The sequence below is a fragment of the Pseudopodoces humilis genome, chromosome 23 (assembly GCF_049639895.1).
Source record: "Pseudopodoces humilis isolate 2021_Gansu_Grassland_sample_001 chromosome 23, ASM4963989v1, whole genome shotgun sequence".
Lineage (NCBI taxonomy): Eukaryota > Metazoa > Chordata > Aves > Passeriformes > Paridae > Pseudopodoces > Pseudopodoces humilis.
Window position 1 is genome coordinate 2,523,077 of NC_142222.1, and position 17,330 is coordinate 2,540,406.

At 38.7% G+C, this 17,330-nt stretch overlaps 1 protein-coding gene across 3 annotated transcripts in view; it reads right to left on the minus strand.

Annotated features, from left to right (window-relative positions):
• Positions 1-17,328, minus strand: part of BRIP1 (BRCA1 interacting DNA helicase 1) — a 49,713-nt gene extending 32,385 nt beyond the window's left edge. The window contains exons 1-14 of one of the 3 annotated variants that reach the window (XM_014254889.2): positions 17,269-17,328; positions 15,974-16,101; positions 15,269-15,380; positions 14,699-14,893; positions 14,311-14,438; positions 13,668-13,802; positions 8,370-8,660; positions 7,711-7,929; positions 7,224-7,423; positions 4,270-4,402; positions 3,594-3,745; positions 3,339-3,510; positions 3,090-3,227; positions 2,553-2,714 (exon numbers count right to left, since the gene is read on the minus strand). In XM_014254889.2, the coding sequence (XP_014110364.2) occupies positions 2,553-2,714; positions 3,090-3,227; positions 3,339-3,510; positions 3,594-3,745; positions 4,270-4,402; positions 7,224-7,423; positions 7,711-7,929; positions 8,370-8,660; positions 13,668-13,802; positions 14,311-14,438; positions 14,699-14,893; positions 15,269-15,380; positions 15,974-16,066 (2,130 nt within the window). In that variant the 5' untranslated portion in view covers positions 16,067-16,101; positions 17,269-17,328. Of the gene's footprint in view, positions 1-2,552; positions 2,715-3,089; positions 3,228-3,338; positions 3,511-3,593; positions 3,746-4,269; positions 4,403-7,223; positions 7,424-7,710; positions 7,930-8,369; positions 8,661-13,667; positions 13,806-14,310; positions 14,439-14,698; positions 14,894-15,268; positions 15,381-15,973; positions 16,102-16,633; positions 17,154-17,268 lie in introns of those variants that run through there. The other 2 variants (XM_088066273.1, XM_088066274.1) reach the window with 2 other exon arrangements.
• Positions 17,329-17,330: the final 2 nt, after the last annotated feature.

Genomic DNA, 17,330 nt, shown 5'->3' on the forward strand with positions numbered 1-17,330 from the left:
AATGCAGACAGGTTGGCAACATGAGCCCTAATGGGCCTTATCTTAATCTTGTTTAAAAGCATCTTAGATTTCTGAGCAATCTTTTCACCTTCTGATATTCTCTTTTATAGAGTGTTTTTTGCTGGAGTTGCTACTGATTTTCACATAAATGCATTTTTGTTGCATAGTATCACCGGTTTTAGGAGCCTTAAAAATGATGGAGGTTTGGAATTTAGTGAATGTTAAGATCAAACGGATTTTTAAAAAAGACAACATGCCACAACTCCAACAATGACACTAAAAAATTCCATGTTGTTTGTGAATTATCCCACATGAACTGTCACAGTTGTTCATAACAGACAGCTATCAAATGTGGAGATGTACAGTTGATGGGTTGTTTGCCCATACATATATTTTCCCCCACTGCATTAACTCCATATATTTGCCATACATATGTCTTAAACAGTCACTCTAATTAAAAATGTATTTATTCAAATACGTGATTAAGATAAAGGGAAATTTCTTTACTATTGCTTTTTTCCCCATTCACATTTCAGGTAGTAATTCCAAACTGAAATCCAATGTACATACCAAACTAAATTGCAGCTCCATTATCTCTTACCTGGATAGAAAGTACTTAAAATTCAGAGCACTGTCCTCAGCCTTCCAGATAAAAGAAAGAAGTTTTTTTCCAGAAAAAAAACCTTTATTTGTCACTTATTCCAAAGTTGAAACTTCAATTCATAAAACAGATTGAGCCATCAAAAAAATCTGCTTAACTCATAATAGTGAGGTCCGTGAACATGTGTATTAATCAGATCTTGACAGCCTTAAAAAATTCTTTTGAAGGCTGCAGCTTTTTAAAGAGAGGCAGCAATTTCTTGTGAAAATCACTTTTGAAATGCAAATATTCTGTATGATGATGAAAGAACAATACCTTGTTTTCCCTGTACTAATACTGCTTACATTATTCTGTATTTTCAACATATTAATCTCGGACATAAAGGCAACACAATCCCAAATAAAAGGCGTAGGAAGAAAAAGGGCATCCATAGAAAAATATTGGCAATGTGATTTTAAAATATCACCCTTCAATTGTCTGCAATTTCTATTTATCAATACTTTGCTGGGCCCAGGGAGTGTTCCTACAAAGAACAGAACACTCAGCATGTGCAGGGTGACCTTTCAGCGAGGCAGAAGGGCAGGGAGGGGGAAGGTTCCAGAGCTGGCCAGCAATTGTTTTCCTCCTTTATTAAATGTCATTACAAAGTCTCTCTGTACTTGCAATTCACATTACTATTCTCATAAAAAATTTCATAAATATTTGTCAGGTCTGGATATGGAAGATCAATTCTCCAACATGACACACTTGGAAAGATAATGCTGGAAACTGAAAGATGCTCCAGTTAAATTCTTAAATTGGAGATTTCTTGCCAGATCATTTCCTTTCCATGGAAGTGCAAAGTTTTGCGAGATTAAATAAATTTATGGTCAGTAATCTGCTTTTTTCAGGGGCTTATATTATCTGGTCTGATGTGGTCACCTAATGGTTACTGTCAGGAATTGCACTGTGGCTCCAATTCCTAAAGACATCTAGGCAAGAAACAACCCTCCCTTTGCAGCCTGCCAGTTAAATAATAAATGATGAAGAATTTGTAAAAAACCCTTTTTACTTAATTTTGTAAAATATTCTCCATTTAGGAACCTTAAGGATGAGGGGAAAGGTCTGAAATTCTATTTCTATCATGCTGGGGTTTTAAATCATTTGGTAGGATTTTTTTAGAGATTTTTTTGAGAGGTTTCTGTGTTTTGTCTGTTCAGATGATTTTTAAAAATCATAAATAATTGTTCAAAATTTAAAAAGTCACACTCTTGCAAGTAGTATAAGAAAAATGAGTTACAGAATTACCTTGCAGGTTTATATTCCTGTTCCTGACCATAAACAACAGTAAAAACAAACAGAGAAGAAAGCAGAACTACTGGGAGATCCAGATTAACCATAATTAGATAACTGTTGTCAGTGAAATCAGATATTACATAGTTTGAAATGGAGAAATTTGATTCTTTACAGCCAATGTCAGGGAGCAATTCCCCCGACTAAAGAAAAATACACTCCAATCTCCAATGCAGTGAAATGGAACAAGAAACAAGGGAAGGAGAAATTAACTGGAGGAATTTTGCATTCTGATAGCACAGAAAGAGCATGCAAAGGCATTCTTGCTTCTGAGTTATACAAAAAGTATAATTTCATTATGTGATTTTTAATTTTTTTCTTAATAAACAATTCCTAAACCTTCAGGAAAACAACATCAGGAAAAATTATGGATCTGGCTGGTTTTATGGCAATGCTAATTGAAATTATTGTCTGTGCTAATAAGTACATCTGTTGAGAAAGACCAAATATGTTTGCTCATGAAAACAAACCTGAATGACAAGAAATAATACAATCTTGCTGTGTTATTGCAATACATTCATTTGATAAACATTTCTGTATGTTGATGGATAAAGCAGATCACACCATGCATTTTCAAATGTGTGTGATAGGGAAAGGACGGGAATTCAGATTTCTTTACCTTATAGGATGGCAAAAAGCACAAAATTCCTTGGCCAATTGTCTGACAGACTGAAAGCAGCAGTGCTCCCACCTCATCCTGGAACTCAAAGGTCTCCGTGTGCTGGAACGTCGCGCACAACTTCCGCCCGTTGGGGCCCGCTCCGATCGTGCCGACCCAAACCTGGCGTGTTCCACATGGAGAAAGTTAATTCTAAACCAGGCTGGATAAATCACATCAGGTCCAATAATGAAATTTTAAGAGTGAAAGATATATTGAGATATTTCTTAAATTCATTTCAGTACCTGAAGTGCAGTAATTGATATGAGGTGGCTGTTACCAATATAGCACAAGCAACTTCTCCAGGGAAATTGTCTAAAAATTGCCTCTTTATTCATTTGAAAACTGAATAAATTTGAGTTTTCCATTGCATTAAGCCAAGCAAGAGTCTGGACCTTTCTTTTAACTGACAGAATGGGCTTGCTATCACTTTTAATTGGTTTTTGTACCATGGGCAACATTATTGCTCAGGAGAGGGAACAGCCATGCCCACTTTACCTGGGAATTCCGGATAACATGATTTGCCTCCAGCTGAATGGAAAACTTCACACCAAGCTCTGAGGAAAAGGAATCCATGGGAGAGAGTGTGCCTGATGTCAGAACAATTGTTCTAACTTCATTTAACTCAGAAAAAGCCTAGGTGGGAGAAAGAACAGCAGGAATTTAGAAAATCAACACAATCCCTTTCAAATCTGATGTGCATTTGTTATCACTCAGATTATTTTAGCCTTTCATCAGTCAGCTCACCACAGCAGGGTTCAAGCACCAAAAATTTAGCATGTGGACAAGGGTTTTCTGCCTTGAACTCTTTTTGTGCTTGGGCCTTGTGAAGAAGGAACCTGAATCTGCATCATCACGTTGGTTTTCAGTCAACCAGGTGTAAGTTTGCTGTAGAGCAACCTTGTAATCATCTGCAAACCTATATATAGAGAGAAATATCAGTAAAAATTACAATTAAACAATCAAATTGTGAGCATTCAGCTCATAAATGTTAGGCCTGACCTGCTGTTCTCTTTAAAGAGACAGGAAAAGACCATGAACAGGCCTTTGAGCACGATCTGTGTTGCAGGGCTCACAACTGGCACCCCAATAAGTTCCTCTCTCCCATGCATTGACACTTTTTCTTCTTTTTCCAGGACAGCAACAAGATGTTTCTGCAAGAGGCAAATTCCATATTAATAACATTCTAAGTATCCTCTCCAAACCAAAGTTAATAGAGATACAAGACTGTAAGCTCACTGCTTTAAAAGTTAATTTAAAATACTCAAAGTCAGAGGGAAAGGGGCAAAGAAGGGCCATGGGAAAGGGAACAATACCTTCAGTTTTTAACAATGCTTTTAACATATCTGGCTTACACAGAAAGGAGGGATAAACTTGAAAATATTTCAGCACTCAATAAAAATGCATCTGGATAGAACAGGCAAAAATATCACTGGCTCAATGGTTCAATTAAAATAATTGTACATGAGCAATTTTATCCCTCAAACCACTGATTCTCCACAAATTCCAGTAGCTCGGGTGGATTACTCCTGGTTTTCATCAGGAATCATTTTCAGACAATTTTCAGTACTGCAGTAAATGAAATTATCTGTTTGCATTTAACTTATGTGCATTTTAAGATTTTAACACCACCAATATTATACATGGTGGTGCTCATTTATACAGCATACAACATTACCTGTAAAATGGGAAAAGTAATCCCAGTTATTCCCATTTGGTGCAAAAAGTTGAGCATTTCTTTGCCACTCCACACTTTACAGGCAGTTTCATAGGCTCTCTCCACCAGCTGCCCAGAGCTTTCCTGCAACCAGCTGAAAGAGAGAAAGGCAGAAATCATTTCAGCATTGATTTTAGAGATTTAGAGACACTTTGCACGTACAAAGCAAACCTCAAAAATTGCAACAGACTTCTAAGATGATGATAAATGTTTTACTACGTGTAAGGAGAGAGATTCTGCTTTTTCTTTATGCCTGTTTTTCTCTGTTGAACTCCTATGGAACTGCTTTAGATGCAGTTCATTGAAATGAGAAGAAAATTTCTCCCCACATATTTATATAATAGATAATAAAGAAAAGGAATTAAAATATAATTTCCTCTTATGAGATATCAGGCTCATTCAAGCAAGACTTCTGCTGCATATCTAAAGCCACTCATCACTACTCCAGTTGCGGCAGGTTGGTTTATCATCCCTGTCAAGTGCAGACTTTCCAATTAAAAACAAATCCTGAGGCATGAAATGAACACTTTTCATATTTTCACATGGAAGGGAAAGTGGGGCAACAGAAAACATTTAAACCTACCCACAGGTATTGGCAACTGCTGCTTGAAGCAGAATTATAACTGTAATACAATGCAAAATGTGATTGACTGCTAAAAGCATGAGCTAAACATGGAGATCATCTCATTTGTGGCAGAGCTGGAATTTTCTCTGAGTGAGCATGTCCTCCTTCATCCCTGCAGTACCACAAGACCTCGTCTCTGGCTAGAAAAGCAGGCAGCTCCTTCCCTCCCAGGAAAGGCTGCAGCTGTCTGCTCCATCAAAAGGCAGGAGGCATCAAAAAGACAGCTGTCAGTGCTGCAACAGCTCAAAATATTTACCTGCAAAGCCAGTTCATCATTATCAACTCAAGAGCAAGGCTCTGGGACTGTTTCAGTTCTAGATTTCCTGCCCTGTCACCACAAATAATCTGATCCATGGAATAATTAAAATATAACTTCCCTTCTGCCAGGTTAAATGCAAACAAAACACCACCAATATTGCCACAACCATCACTTCCTTGGCTATAATTTGCTTTATCTCATTAAGGAATGCTGATCACCAACACAGACAAAATTTGGCCCCAATTCCTCAAATGTAGCATCAAAAAGACCTGGAACTGAAATTAGGACAAGGCCCCTATGACAGCAATTAAACAGATTTACAATGGGTAAAACACTTCAGGAAATATAAAATGTTTCCCTATTATGAACTTCAAACACCATCACATACTCTTGAAATAATAAATGCAAATACAGACTTGAAACAATGGCCAAATATCACCAAAAAACACCCAAAATTCTCAAATAAATTCCATCTAACATTAAAGCATTTACTTGCAAAGCCTGTTAAATTATTTTGAGAGCTAGGCAGGAAGCATAAATAAAATTAGCTTGATTCCCAGAAAGGTATCTTTGGTTTTGAAGTGAAAATTGATGTATGCAGTATTTCCAGGAAAAGAATGAATGCATGTTGCACACATGCCTTCAATTCCAGGAAGAGTATTTGCTGCTTCCCTCACTACCAGAAAATTCCACTGTTGACACAGCATATTCCATTGAACAAAGTGATCAGCGCTGCTAAATGTGCATCTCAGCAGCAGAGCCTGCCAGCACACCTCCACTGGTCTATCTGCAAATTCCTCACAAAGGTCACTGCAGCACCTCTGTGGCACCAAGCCCATCCTTAAGTGCTTTCTGGAATGAGGGCCCAGGATCTTTAGAAGCAAAATAAGATTTTTTTTATTATTTTTTTTTTTCTAGCTCCCCATGCATTTGGCAGTCATGTCACCGTGCAGGGACATTTTACCTATAACTGGCTATTTACACCCAGTCTTCTGCTTTCCAGCAACTGCTTTTCATGCTGCTGGCAGATTTGCCAAGACAATCAACCTTAGTTTTCCTGATAAGGTTAAAAAGCTTGAGGCAATCAAATCTTCAGCCATGCTGTTCTTGTCTTTTACTAAAGTTTAACATTTGAAATATCCAAGGTAGGGGAATTGGCTTCTGCCAAGCAGAAAAAGTCCCTTGTCTCTGTGTGACACAAACATTAACTCTGAGAGGAGAGTGAGGATGGGAGAGTGAACACCTCCTGTGCTGTGCTGCACAGTCCACTGCAACAAAATGAAGATACTGCACACACTGAAGCAGAACTCAGTTAACTGCAAAGCCACTTGGAGCATTATTCACTTTTTTCTGCTGACTTTGATCTTCTACTTCACCCAAAAGATTTTGCCCTGGACCTCTTGTTTCTTCCTAGGCTTCTGTCCATTTGCTTTTGTTACATCTTCTCTCATGATTTTCAACCTATGTTCAGCTTGTCCCCTTTCAGGAAGCTGTTTCCCAGGGAAAACAAAGGGCATGACTGACAAATTTGCTTTCAACTATGAAGAATTCAGAGGATTCCAATCTGATTCTAAGAACAGATTTAACCTGTTCCAAATACTTCCTGTCCAAAGTTCTGAAAGCATCCTATAAATGTGACCTAATTAATTCTTTGACAAAATAATGCTATTATTATTTATCAAATAAGCAAACAAATGTGTGAAATACAAAAATCCATCTTAGGAAAATTTTCATACTGTGCTTTATAAACCAGGAGTCCAAGAAAGCCCCATAAAGAGCAGCACATCATTCAAGAGCACAAGATTTTGTAAAAGAAAACTTCAACATTTCTATGCGAGACAGGTAGTTTTTTTAATAGATCAAACCTTGTGGATTCCTCAAAAGAACACAAATCAAACAACTGCGTAAGTTTTAAGTGTACCTTTGTTGCACTTTATCTGATGTAACAGAGTAACTTATACCACCAAAGGGAATCTAAAGGTAATTTTAACAAATATTAATTGATATAAAGCAATAAAAAAGTTGCCTTACTTTATCAAGGAGCAGCACACAGCTCGGAGGGGCTCATGATGCTTCTGCCTGATGTTGTTGTTGACCATGAAATCGAGCTCCTCTCGGGCAGCCCGGAGCTGGCTCTCGGTAACCCCGTAGCTCACGGACTCCCGAGCACAGTCCTCAATGTTGTGGGCTTCATCCAAAATGACTACTTGGTCTTTTAGCTTAATGTCCATCTAAAAAATAAAATTATTGTCTAGTAAAACAGAGTGAAAGACATGAGAAACAGCAACTAACAGGATCCTGTTAAAGAATGCATATTCTGCATCACAGGGCAAATTAAGCTTTTCATGTTTTGAATCAATTTCAATAACCTAGAAAATATGCAAGGGGGAAAATCCCCAGGAGTTACTTTGTAGCTTTTTGGAAATGAATGGGATCTCAGCTAACCACAGAAACATAATATTCAGTGGTTAATTTCTTTTTAACTTCAGCTCTTGCCACTTCTCAGCAATATACTTACACTGTCCCGGATCTGTGGGTCCAGGAGATAATTGTAAGGACAGAACACGATGTCTGCCCCCACCATGAGCTCTCTGGCTGCAAAATAGGGACAGGCACGAAGCTTCCTGCCCAGGCTCACCAGGTCTTCAATGTCCCAGGCCTGGTACACACTGGCAGGCTGCAGGGCATGGTGCTCACTGAGCTTGTGAACACCGTGGTAATAAGAGCAGGACCTGCCCTGAAAGCAAAGTGTAGAGACTTAGTGGGTACAAGAAATAATAAAAACCAAGCAGGTTAAAATCTTCCAGTGTTCCATGCATTTGGCTATTTCTTGGAAACATTTCCAACAGCTGCTTTTTATGCCAGACAGTAACACCTCATGTCAGCTAAATCCATGTTTCTAAAACATACATCAACAAAGGACACTTCTTTCTTCTTCATTTATAAACCCAGAAATAATTTAAGTCTTATTACAGTGTTAACCTGACAGTCATAAGTCTTATTCCTATCATGGTATGGTTTTGCAGTATTGCTACAATTTCTAACAATTAATATTGAATTTTAATGTCACCAGGTGGCACTTAACCAACATAATATAAAGAAGCATAAAATGCTACTTATTCCAGCTGTTAAATCTTTGTTTAATGAATGCTTATATTCTCAAACAAAACTACTCACATGTTTTCCTTCCAGCAATTCTACACACATTTCATTCCTGTTACTACTGTTGGACACCACTGGATGAATACAGGTATAATCCCTGCTGGAAAGGATTGTCATGGGGGCACAGGAATATGCTGTCCTCTTCAGCTCCCTGCTGATCTGGGTAATTTGCTTGTGTGTTCGTGTCCCAAAAAAAATCTTGGGAACACACAACTGATCTCCATTTTCTTTCTTCTTTGTGTGACTGGGATCTTTATCAGGTTCTTTCCCAGAAGAACAGGAACACTCAGTGCAAGGGCCAGGAGGCTGCAAACCAAGACAAAAAAATGATTCACAAAATCCCACTGTAAGATGAATGTGCTAAATCTGTTTATGGTCTGGAAAGTGTCCTCTGGGATAGCTGGTTCAGTCACCAGGGCTGCCTATCAGGCTGCAAAAAGTTCTAAAATGTTAAAGCACCACATCCTTGTGCCTGGAAATCCCTAAAAGAAAACCTTCCAGCAATCACAATTTTATCACAATTCAACCAGAAAGAATTATTAATCCAGTGGAATATTTACACATGTGAATAATGCAAATAAAGCTTCTCACATTGAAACTTCAGCTCAGGACAAGCTCAGGACACTCCTGTTATAGAGCAAGAGTCCAAAACCTTCAATGAAGAAAACTTGGAGCAGATACTCAAAATAATTTTTTTTCCTTAAAGCAAGCAGAAGAACTGTAGACAGTTCAGGAACTCTGTGTGCAGATAAAACAGACTACACCACACACTCTCCATTAGAAACATGTTTGCTGTGCCATTCTGCCAAAGGCCATCAAGTAACCAGGAGAATAAAAGAAACACAGGGAATAATTCTAAACAGAACCTAATCCTGTAAAACATTTGTTCAAAGCCTTTTTTTTTTATTTCCTGAGAAGCACCATCATTCAGAACATTACATACTGAAACAACTGACATGAAATTGTCATAACGAATTTGAAGAGACACATAGGAAACAAGGAACTCAAGTGTAACCATGTCCAAACACACCTCTCATGAAAAATAAAGAGTTCTCCCAGTGTCAGAGAGTTTGTATTTGGGCTCCAGGTGGTAGTGCAGGTAACAACATGTAGCTGCTCACTGCAGAACTCCTCCCTCCCTTGAATTGTATCAGTAAGATTATCCATTCTAAACAAATGCTAAGTCATGCTGCGTGTTACACCACAATTCTGGGGATCAAGCTGTCTTCAGCTTCCACTCCAAGGAAAAGCAAGTTCGTGTTTCCCTCAGCCCCACTCAGCCTTGTCTGCCATTAAATATTACAATACATGATAGAAAGCATGTAAATGTAACCCTCTGGAGCTGCCACTCACTGGGATAAAAGGTTCACTGATGTGCCAAATAAACAGGCCTCAAAGCAGATAAAGTTACACCCATGCTGGAATTGTTACATTCCCCTCTCAGGTTGCCAGGAACAGCAGATTTCATTACCCTGTGCTGCCACATTAAATAGCCAGTTCCAAATATCCTGCCTTCTATATTGAATAATTACTTATTCACTGAAAGGATAAAAAGAAGAGTTATGAATGGGGCTCTTGTCACCAGGCAAGCAGGAAACAGCTGACATATGGTATATGTTACATACGTGCAATGCCCAGCTCTGTGCTCTCACAGAAAGCTCCAATGCAAATGCTACCTTGATATTTCTATCAGTTAGATTCTGCTTTGCTCCTGGAAATAATGAAAACCACATTACAAGCTAAAAATTAATTCAACTGAAGCAGTGACTGCGTAGGGCCTTTAAGAACACGTCCATCTCTTAATTTTAACCCGTCAGACTGTGTTTTCAGAGGGAAAAACAATACACAGGACACCAAGATGAGACTTCACCGCTAATATTTCACTATGCTAAACCAAAAAACAGAAAAATATTAGGACCCATCAGGCAGCTGTTTTGCAAGAGTTCTTAGAACAACATGAAAATGCAGCTCAAATTAATATATAAAAACATGAACAGAAGGTTCTCCTATGATGAGCTTAAAATACCAGATATTATTCTTTTCATAAAAAAGAAATGAAGTGTTCTTATGTGTGAGGCTTATAAATTACAGTGTTTTACAGGTGGGCTTAAAAGTTTGGTTTAAGAGGTTTGGAGTTGGTATAATACTGGCATTAAGAAGCACTTTAGCCATTATTTCAGTACTAAAATGTTACCTTTAACTTTGAAAAAAGTTTTATGTTCGAAAAACACTCAAACCCACAATATTGAGAAAGCTGTAAAGTCAGGCTGATTTTATAGTAAGTAGTCAAGAAATAAAACTGCCTGAAGTAGTCACAGCATTTCTGAAAGCCACAGACACCATCAGCCCCAAATACATCAATAAATAAAACCTTTTTTAGAAGGTCCTTCATAATGAAGAAAAACTTCAGAAAATTGGTTAAAACATAGTTTAAAAGTTGAGTTCTTCATATTTTTTCCACATTACTCAAGTGAGTCAATTTGGACTTGAATTCTTAAAATGCATCTTTAAAATATATTAAAGGCAAACGATTTTAATTCTGTACTTCTCTAAGAACCAAGTGTGGATATCGTATAGCAACATCTAAGGTGCTGTTCCTCTCCCATTCCTATAGCAGAAAGAAAGAAAATCCTCCATGAACAAGGGGTTTCCTTGGCAGTGTTGCCTCAAAACACAAATTTTTACACTCATACCACAGAGTTAAGATGTAACAAAGTTAGAAAATGTTTCAATTTATCTGTGAAAGAATTAGGGGAGAAGGCTGATTAGAAATAATTCATATTAAGACAACAGAATTGTGTTTCTTAGCATCCTCTGACTTCAAAACTAAACCTGTTTTCAGCTGTTGGAATCCGAAAGACGGATTTTCATTTGGAAGAGAGCAAAAAAAGATCCTCCTGTACTTTCTGCAGTATTTAACCAGAAACACCCAGGAGCAGATGCCATTAGAGATCAGGTATCAGCCTATATGGACCTTAGGCTAATGCAGCTTGTTTGTACTTCTGTCAAGGCTAGATAAAACAGCCTATCACATCAATATTTATATGGCAAAAACGTGGAAGTCTGATTAAGAAAGGAATAATCAAGTCCACCACCCTGTCCTGTGTGTAAAATAGAGCTAAACAAACACTAGGGCTGTGATCTTTGAAACACAAAGAGGTAAGAGGAGTTCTTCATATCTCCATCTACATTTTCCAGTTACAAAGCCACCTGAATGCTGCAGCAGTGAATGTCTCTTGTGTGAAATATCACACAAGCACAATCTAAGGAGATATCAGCAGTGACATTAGCAGAGCTTTTCAACTGCTCCTTTGGAAGCTCTCAGAAAGCCCCATATTCTGCTGCTGCTGCAGCCTCTTGATTAAAGCACACAAAGCAGCTGTTTATCCTCCCCCAGTCACCAGCAGGTGAACCCAGTTCAATATTTATCACAGGCTTTCACAGATCACTGCTAACCAAGCAAACGTTTTAATTAAGCTGGAACTTGCTTCAAAGAGCTCATTCAAAATGTCAATCAGCAGGAAAAGGATCAGATACGGTGTCAGGTGAGAGCATGTAATACAAATCCACAACTTTCTTCATCCCATCGTGGTAAATTAGCCCATTCTGGAGTCCAGACCCTGATTGTAACAGGCTGCCAGTCCCCTGGAATGTGTAACAGAAGTCACTCAAACCCCATTGTGCAGGTTGTAAGCAATATGTTAAACTGCAATGGGCTAGCACATTAAGACAGATTCTTTTCACAGTTGTTTTTTGATACCCCAAGTGTTTGTTACACTGCTCTCCATTTACTGTTTACTTTCTTTCCCTGCTAGAAATGGGGGATTCCTTAACACAGCTGCCCCAGTTTCTCAGGCCATATGCTTTGACAGAAGTAATCAAGAGAGTACCCTGAGGGTATAATTTCCCCTTTAAACTCACACTGGAACTGCCCTCCCTTGCAGGAGTTAATAGCAGAGGGCCAGAGATGGATTCCCAGGCTCTGGAGTGAGAGCAATTGAGAACAGTTTGGATCCTCAGCCACACATCTGCAGGTGTCGTGATGCAGCAGTGCTGGGCAGCACCTCTCGTGCTCTTAAAACAACCAACCCATTCTCCCTCATGGAGTATAAACAGGACTTGATAAGAAACTAAATCTGTTTTAAGCAGAGGATTGACCACTGTAAAACACAGGTTATTCAAAGGCAGGGCTGCCTCAGTGAGCAGGACGATGCTGTTACCACATTATTGTACCACCCTAAATACACAGTCCATTAGGGGAAGTGTTGAACAGCAGCTCTGTTGACTTCTTTTCCTAAGTCACACTAGAAAAGCATTTTTACACCTAACAGCTTTCCTGTGATGCTCTTCCTATTCTGAACTAAATGCAGTTAAGGCTCAAATCTACTAATGAGAAATAAGGCTTTACTTTCTGCAATTTTCTTGATGCCAGGTAAGTTCTAAGTCTGCTAAAGGAAAAGTTCATCACAGCAAAATAATACCTTATTCTTTCAACCTTAAAAAGAAACTTAAACAGAAATAACTCCCTTTCTTTCTTCTTAGGCTACTTCTTTCTAAAGATGTAGCAAATAGTATACTGTTTAGTTTTCGATTTTCTTCTAGAAAAGAAATTTCTAGAAGTTTTAAATCAGATTTTTCATGCACCCACACCGAAGTACCAAAGGAAATTTTACAATCAGGAAGGATGAAAGGTGTTTTTATTTGAAAATCAATAGCACACTCTGGTGGCGTTTGGATTTCAAACTACCAATTGAAGCTCAGTGGCACAAAGCATTTCAAATCTTAATCAAAAATCTACAGAGCTTTCTAAAATTAATATAAACTACCTCCCATCAAATGGCCTAAAACACAGATTCACTTTTGTTAAGAAAATATTTATCTCCCAGTATCTTATAGTAATCCTATAGCTTTTGGTTTCTTTTGTGGTTACTACACCACTAACATAACTTGGCCTCTCACACTCAGCTCTCTACTGCCTCCCATTTCTTCTTCTACTGCTTTTGCTCCAACAAACATTTATGTAAAATCTATTTTTGAACAGTAAGAAACGCAGAAAATGCCTAACAAAGCTGCAGAAACAGGTAAAAAGCTGCAGAAGCAGGCAAAAAGCTGTATCTTACCTTCTGATGTGACGCTTCTGTTACAGAAAATGGAAATAAAACCCAAAACACTGGGGAACATTTGCATTAACTACAATGTTTGCTCAAACTTCATTAAGCTGCATTTCATGCATAACCCCTTCACATAAAATATAGTTTAAAATGGTTCTTCAACTAACACTCCTGATGTAAAAAATATTCCTGAATTACTCACTGTTTGGGGAGAAAAAGTAGTGGTTTTCATGCTTTTTTCAGAGTGAACAGTCAGCTCTCCATTTTTTCTCTGATGATAAACTTCTAAAGCATCAACAAACTGGACTCCTTTTGCAAAACAGTGACGTTTTCTAACCTGCTGGGGAAAGAAACAGTGTAAAAATGCACTGGGCAGAGGGATGTGCTCACACTGACAGTCCTGGTTTTGTTTCACCTGAGCTTGTTTTAGTAACTGGGCATCAACAGTTTAACCAAATCTAAGCCACACAAAAGTCATCAGGGAAAGCTATAAAGTTTTAATTATAAAAGAATCTGTAGATAATGCAGAGCTTTTCTGCTTTGCTTTCCCACTGTTACAAAACTTACAGAAATTACAATACCATTAACTGGGAATAAATATATTTTGGGGATATTACTTGTTTAATTGAGAAAGATTTTAGGACAGGGTATAATGAACAATTTAGTGCAACAAGGGATTCCTTTGTAACAAGTAACAACAAAAATGAACAAAACCCTGTCACTCTAATCTGTGACTGTGATATGACTCAGCTATTTCCTACACCCTCCTCTGTAACATTAACTGGGATTTGAGAGTTTGCTTGAGCTACGCCCAGATTATTTCACTGCCCATAAACTCTGCTCACCTGCTGCTCTGTTTCTAAAGGACGAATCCTTTTCCTGTCTACTTGAAAGTCATCGTTCTCACTGTCATGAAGGGATAACTTTTTTTTGGCAGACAGTTTTGAAGCCAGTGTTTCATTTTCCTTGCATTCTGTAATTAACAAAATAAGACGGATGTCCATTACTAGGGATGCATTAAATAAGGGCAACATTTTAAAATGTAGTTACTACAGAATAGTAACTACTAGAATTACTATAAAATATATGGCGTAGAAAACAGTGTTAGATATTTCTAGACACACTAACCACTGTACAGATTTCATGCAGGACAGAACCATGTCTGCTGTTATGGTAAAAAAAAGTCCTTGGCTTGAAAGCAGCAGAATTTTCGCTGCCTACAGATGAAGTTACCTGTGTTTGTCAGTGAGCTTCCAGGCTTTCTGGAAGTTCCTGTGTCAGGATAATTGGCAGAACAAGGAGCACTGTGAGTCACACTCGTTGCAGCCTCGTTGCTCTTAGGCTGGGAGTGACACTTGCAGTGACACGGTGGGGATGGCTCTGCCTTCCTGTCCTCCTTGTCACTCGATGAGGTTGGCACTGTTTTTTCTGGGGGACAAAGTCGTTTGTCTGTCATTAAAAACCACTCCAGACACAAGAGCCAGAGTTGCACAACAGTGAAGATGAAAGTTCAGGTACCAGTCATAAGCTGTGGTCACCCTCTGAAGAACTGCAGTGCACGGAAAGGAAAACACCTCCCTCTTTCCATCCACACAACCACAACCCACAGGGATTTTCTTCCCAAATTCCAACAGCCACTCCCTTATGGGATCTAAACCCAGCTTAGCACTGTTGCTTTATGGGGGCATTAAGGCAAGGTGTCCAGTGGTGGACCAAGACCTGAAATCAAATGTTTAAAGGCTGATGAAAAAACAATTAATTATTTTATCTTTTGTAATAAAAATTGTGCAGTGAGACACTTACCATACAAAGCCTGCTGCCATGATAATGCAGAACAAAGTAATGCCAAGCTTTTGCCACTTCCTGTGGGGCTCTCCAGCAAACAGTGCTGCCTGTTATTCAAGCCTTTAACAATCTTTAAGGAGAATAAAAGAAAAATAATTAACAGAATACAAAGCAGATGTCTTTAGCTAATCTCAGCAATAACATCCTAATGTCCAGCTTAAACTTTCCCTAGCACATCTTAAGGTTGTGCCCTCTTGTCCTGTCACAGGTTAAAACTTTTTAAAAATGTTTAAATATAAATGCAATAATTCATTTTGAAAAGTTCTCCAAAAAACTGAAAACTTATTGATATATTACTATACGTAATTATTCTGTTTAAACAACATGTCTTACTAAATCATTCCCACCCCTAAAAACTTGAACATTTGTATACAACTGTTATTACAGCACACCTAGATAAATAACCACATACTTACACCACATGGAACTTGTTTCTTGACATAAATGATCCCAAATCCAAAATGTACTTCACCATTCCCTAATCATGGTCCAGATGTTGCACAGCACAGAGAACACTGAGTGGTTACCACTGAAATTCTCAAGCTACTGCAAGCTCTGAATTTAATGTGTCAGCTTTCTAAATGCTGACAGAGATTCAGGAATTCCAAATATTGGAAAACACAAGCTCTTAGTCTGGCAGATGCCAGTACAAATTCTACTTACAGCATTCATCATAGCAAGCTGGGAGGGGTAAGCCTTGCAGGGGAAGAGGATCTTCACCCCCCCAATGGTATATTCTGCCCCATCAGAAGGCATTGCCAGTTTTTCTCCCGTTTACTTCAGGTTTAAAACTGCAAATAAAATACAGAATTAGTAACTCAATGCTAACAAACAAAGCCTGAAACAAATGCAGCACCAAATAAAAACAAGCTGTTAAGCTAGTAACAGCTCAGGATGTTAGCAGAACTGGAATATAGGAATTCATCCCACACATCATTATTTTAGACTTGGTCATCATTACAAGCAAGAGCAAGTTGCCACCAGCTAAACAGTAACATCAGCAATTTAAATAAAAACACCATAAGCTGCACACACCAGTTCAGATTCCCTTAGTCAGACTGTAGATAGAACCCAAATCCATGCAGGAAAAATATTTTAGATTATTAAGTAACTAAAACCAGCCAGTTTTTTAACTCTAGAGGTCCATCTTGAACTGCAAGATGTCATAAATTACAAAAGTACAGCAGCTTGTACATTTTATAACAACAAAAATAAAACTGGACAGTGACTTTAAAAATTAGATATTTAAAAACATCTTCCACAAATAATGTGGCAATTAGTCAGGGGAAAAGAAGTATCACTTTACTATTCTGTGATTATTACCTTGAATATCTCTGGATAACAAAAGACAATTTCTTCGTGTTAAAAAGGTGAAATGATTGAACTAAAAATATTGCAGAGGCATAACTGGCTTCAATATTTTTGAACAACACAGGGTGGGTTTTTTTTCATCATAGTTTTTCAGCAGTGACAAAGACAGCAGCTTTAAACTAGCAGATTCCCCGGGATAAACTGACTCACTGACTTGTGTCCTCATCTGACTTTTAATAATTAAACATATATATCAAAAAAGCACCAATGCATGGCATGATTCAGCTTCACCATCGAGCTTCCCAATAGGAAAAAGCAATTCTAGAAAAAGAAGAGCCCTGACATGAGTTTACAGCCAACCTCTCCTTCCAAAAGGAAAGGTCACCTCGCTCCAAGGCTTTTCCCCGACCCATTCTGGGAGAATGACTCGCTTAAAAGAGCACAGTTCCGAACTAAGTTTGCCCCTGAGGAGGAGGGAGGGCCCGGGACACCGCACAGAACCTTCGCGGTGTGACCAGATCCACCAGGAGCGCACCGGGCGCTGCCCACAGCGACATCTCGACCCGGGCAGAGCTGCTTTGCCTCCCGAGGGCAGGCGGCGCTCAGGAAGCATTGATGCAGCCCCAACCCAGCCCACACAGCAGCACCTGGGGGTTCGCTTCCTTTGTGTGTTCGGCGAAGCGGAGGCGCCGGCAGCCGCTTCCCCCGC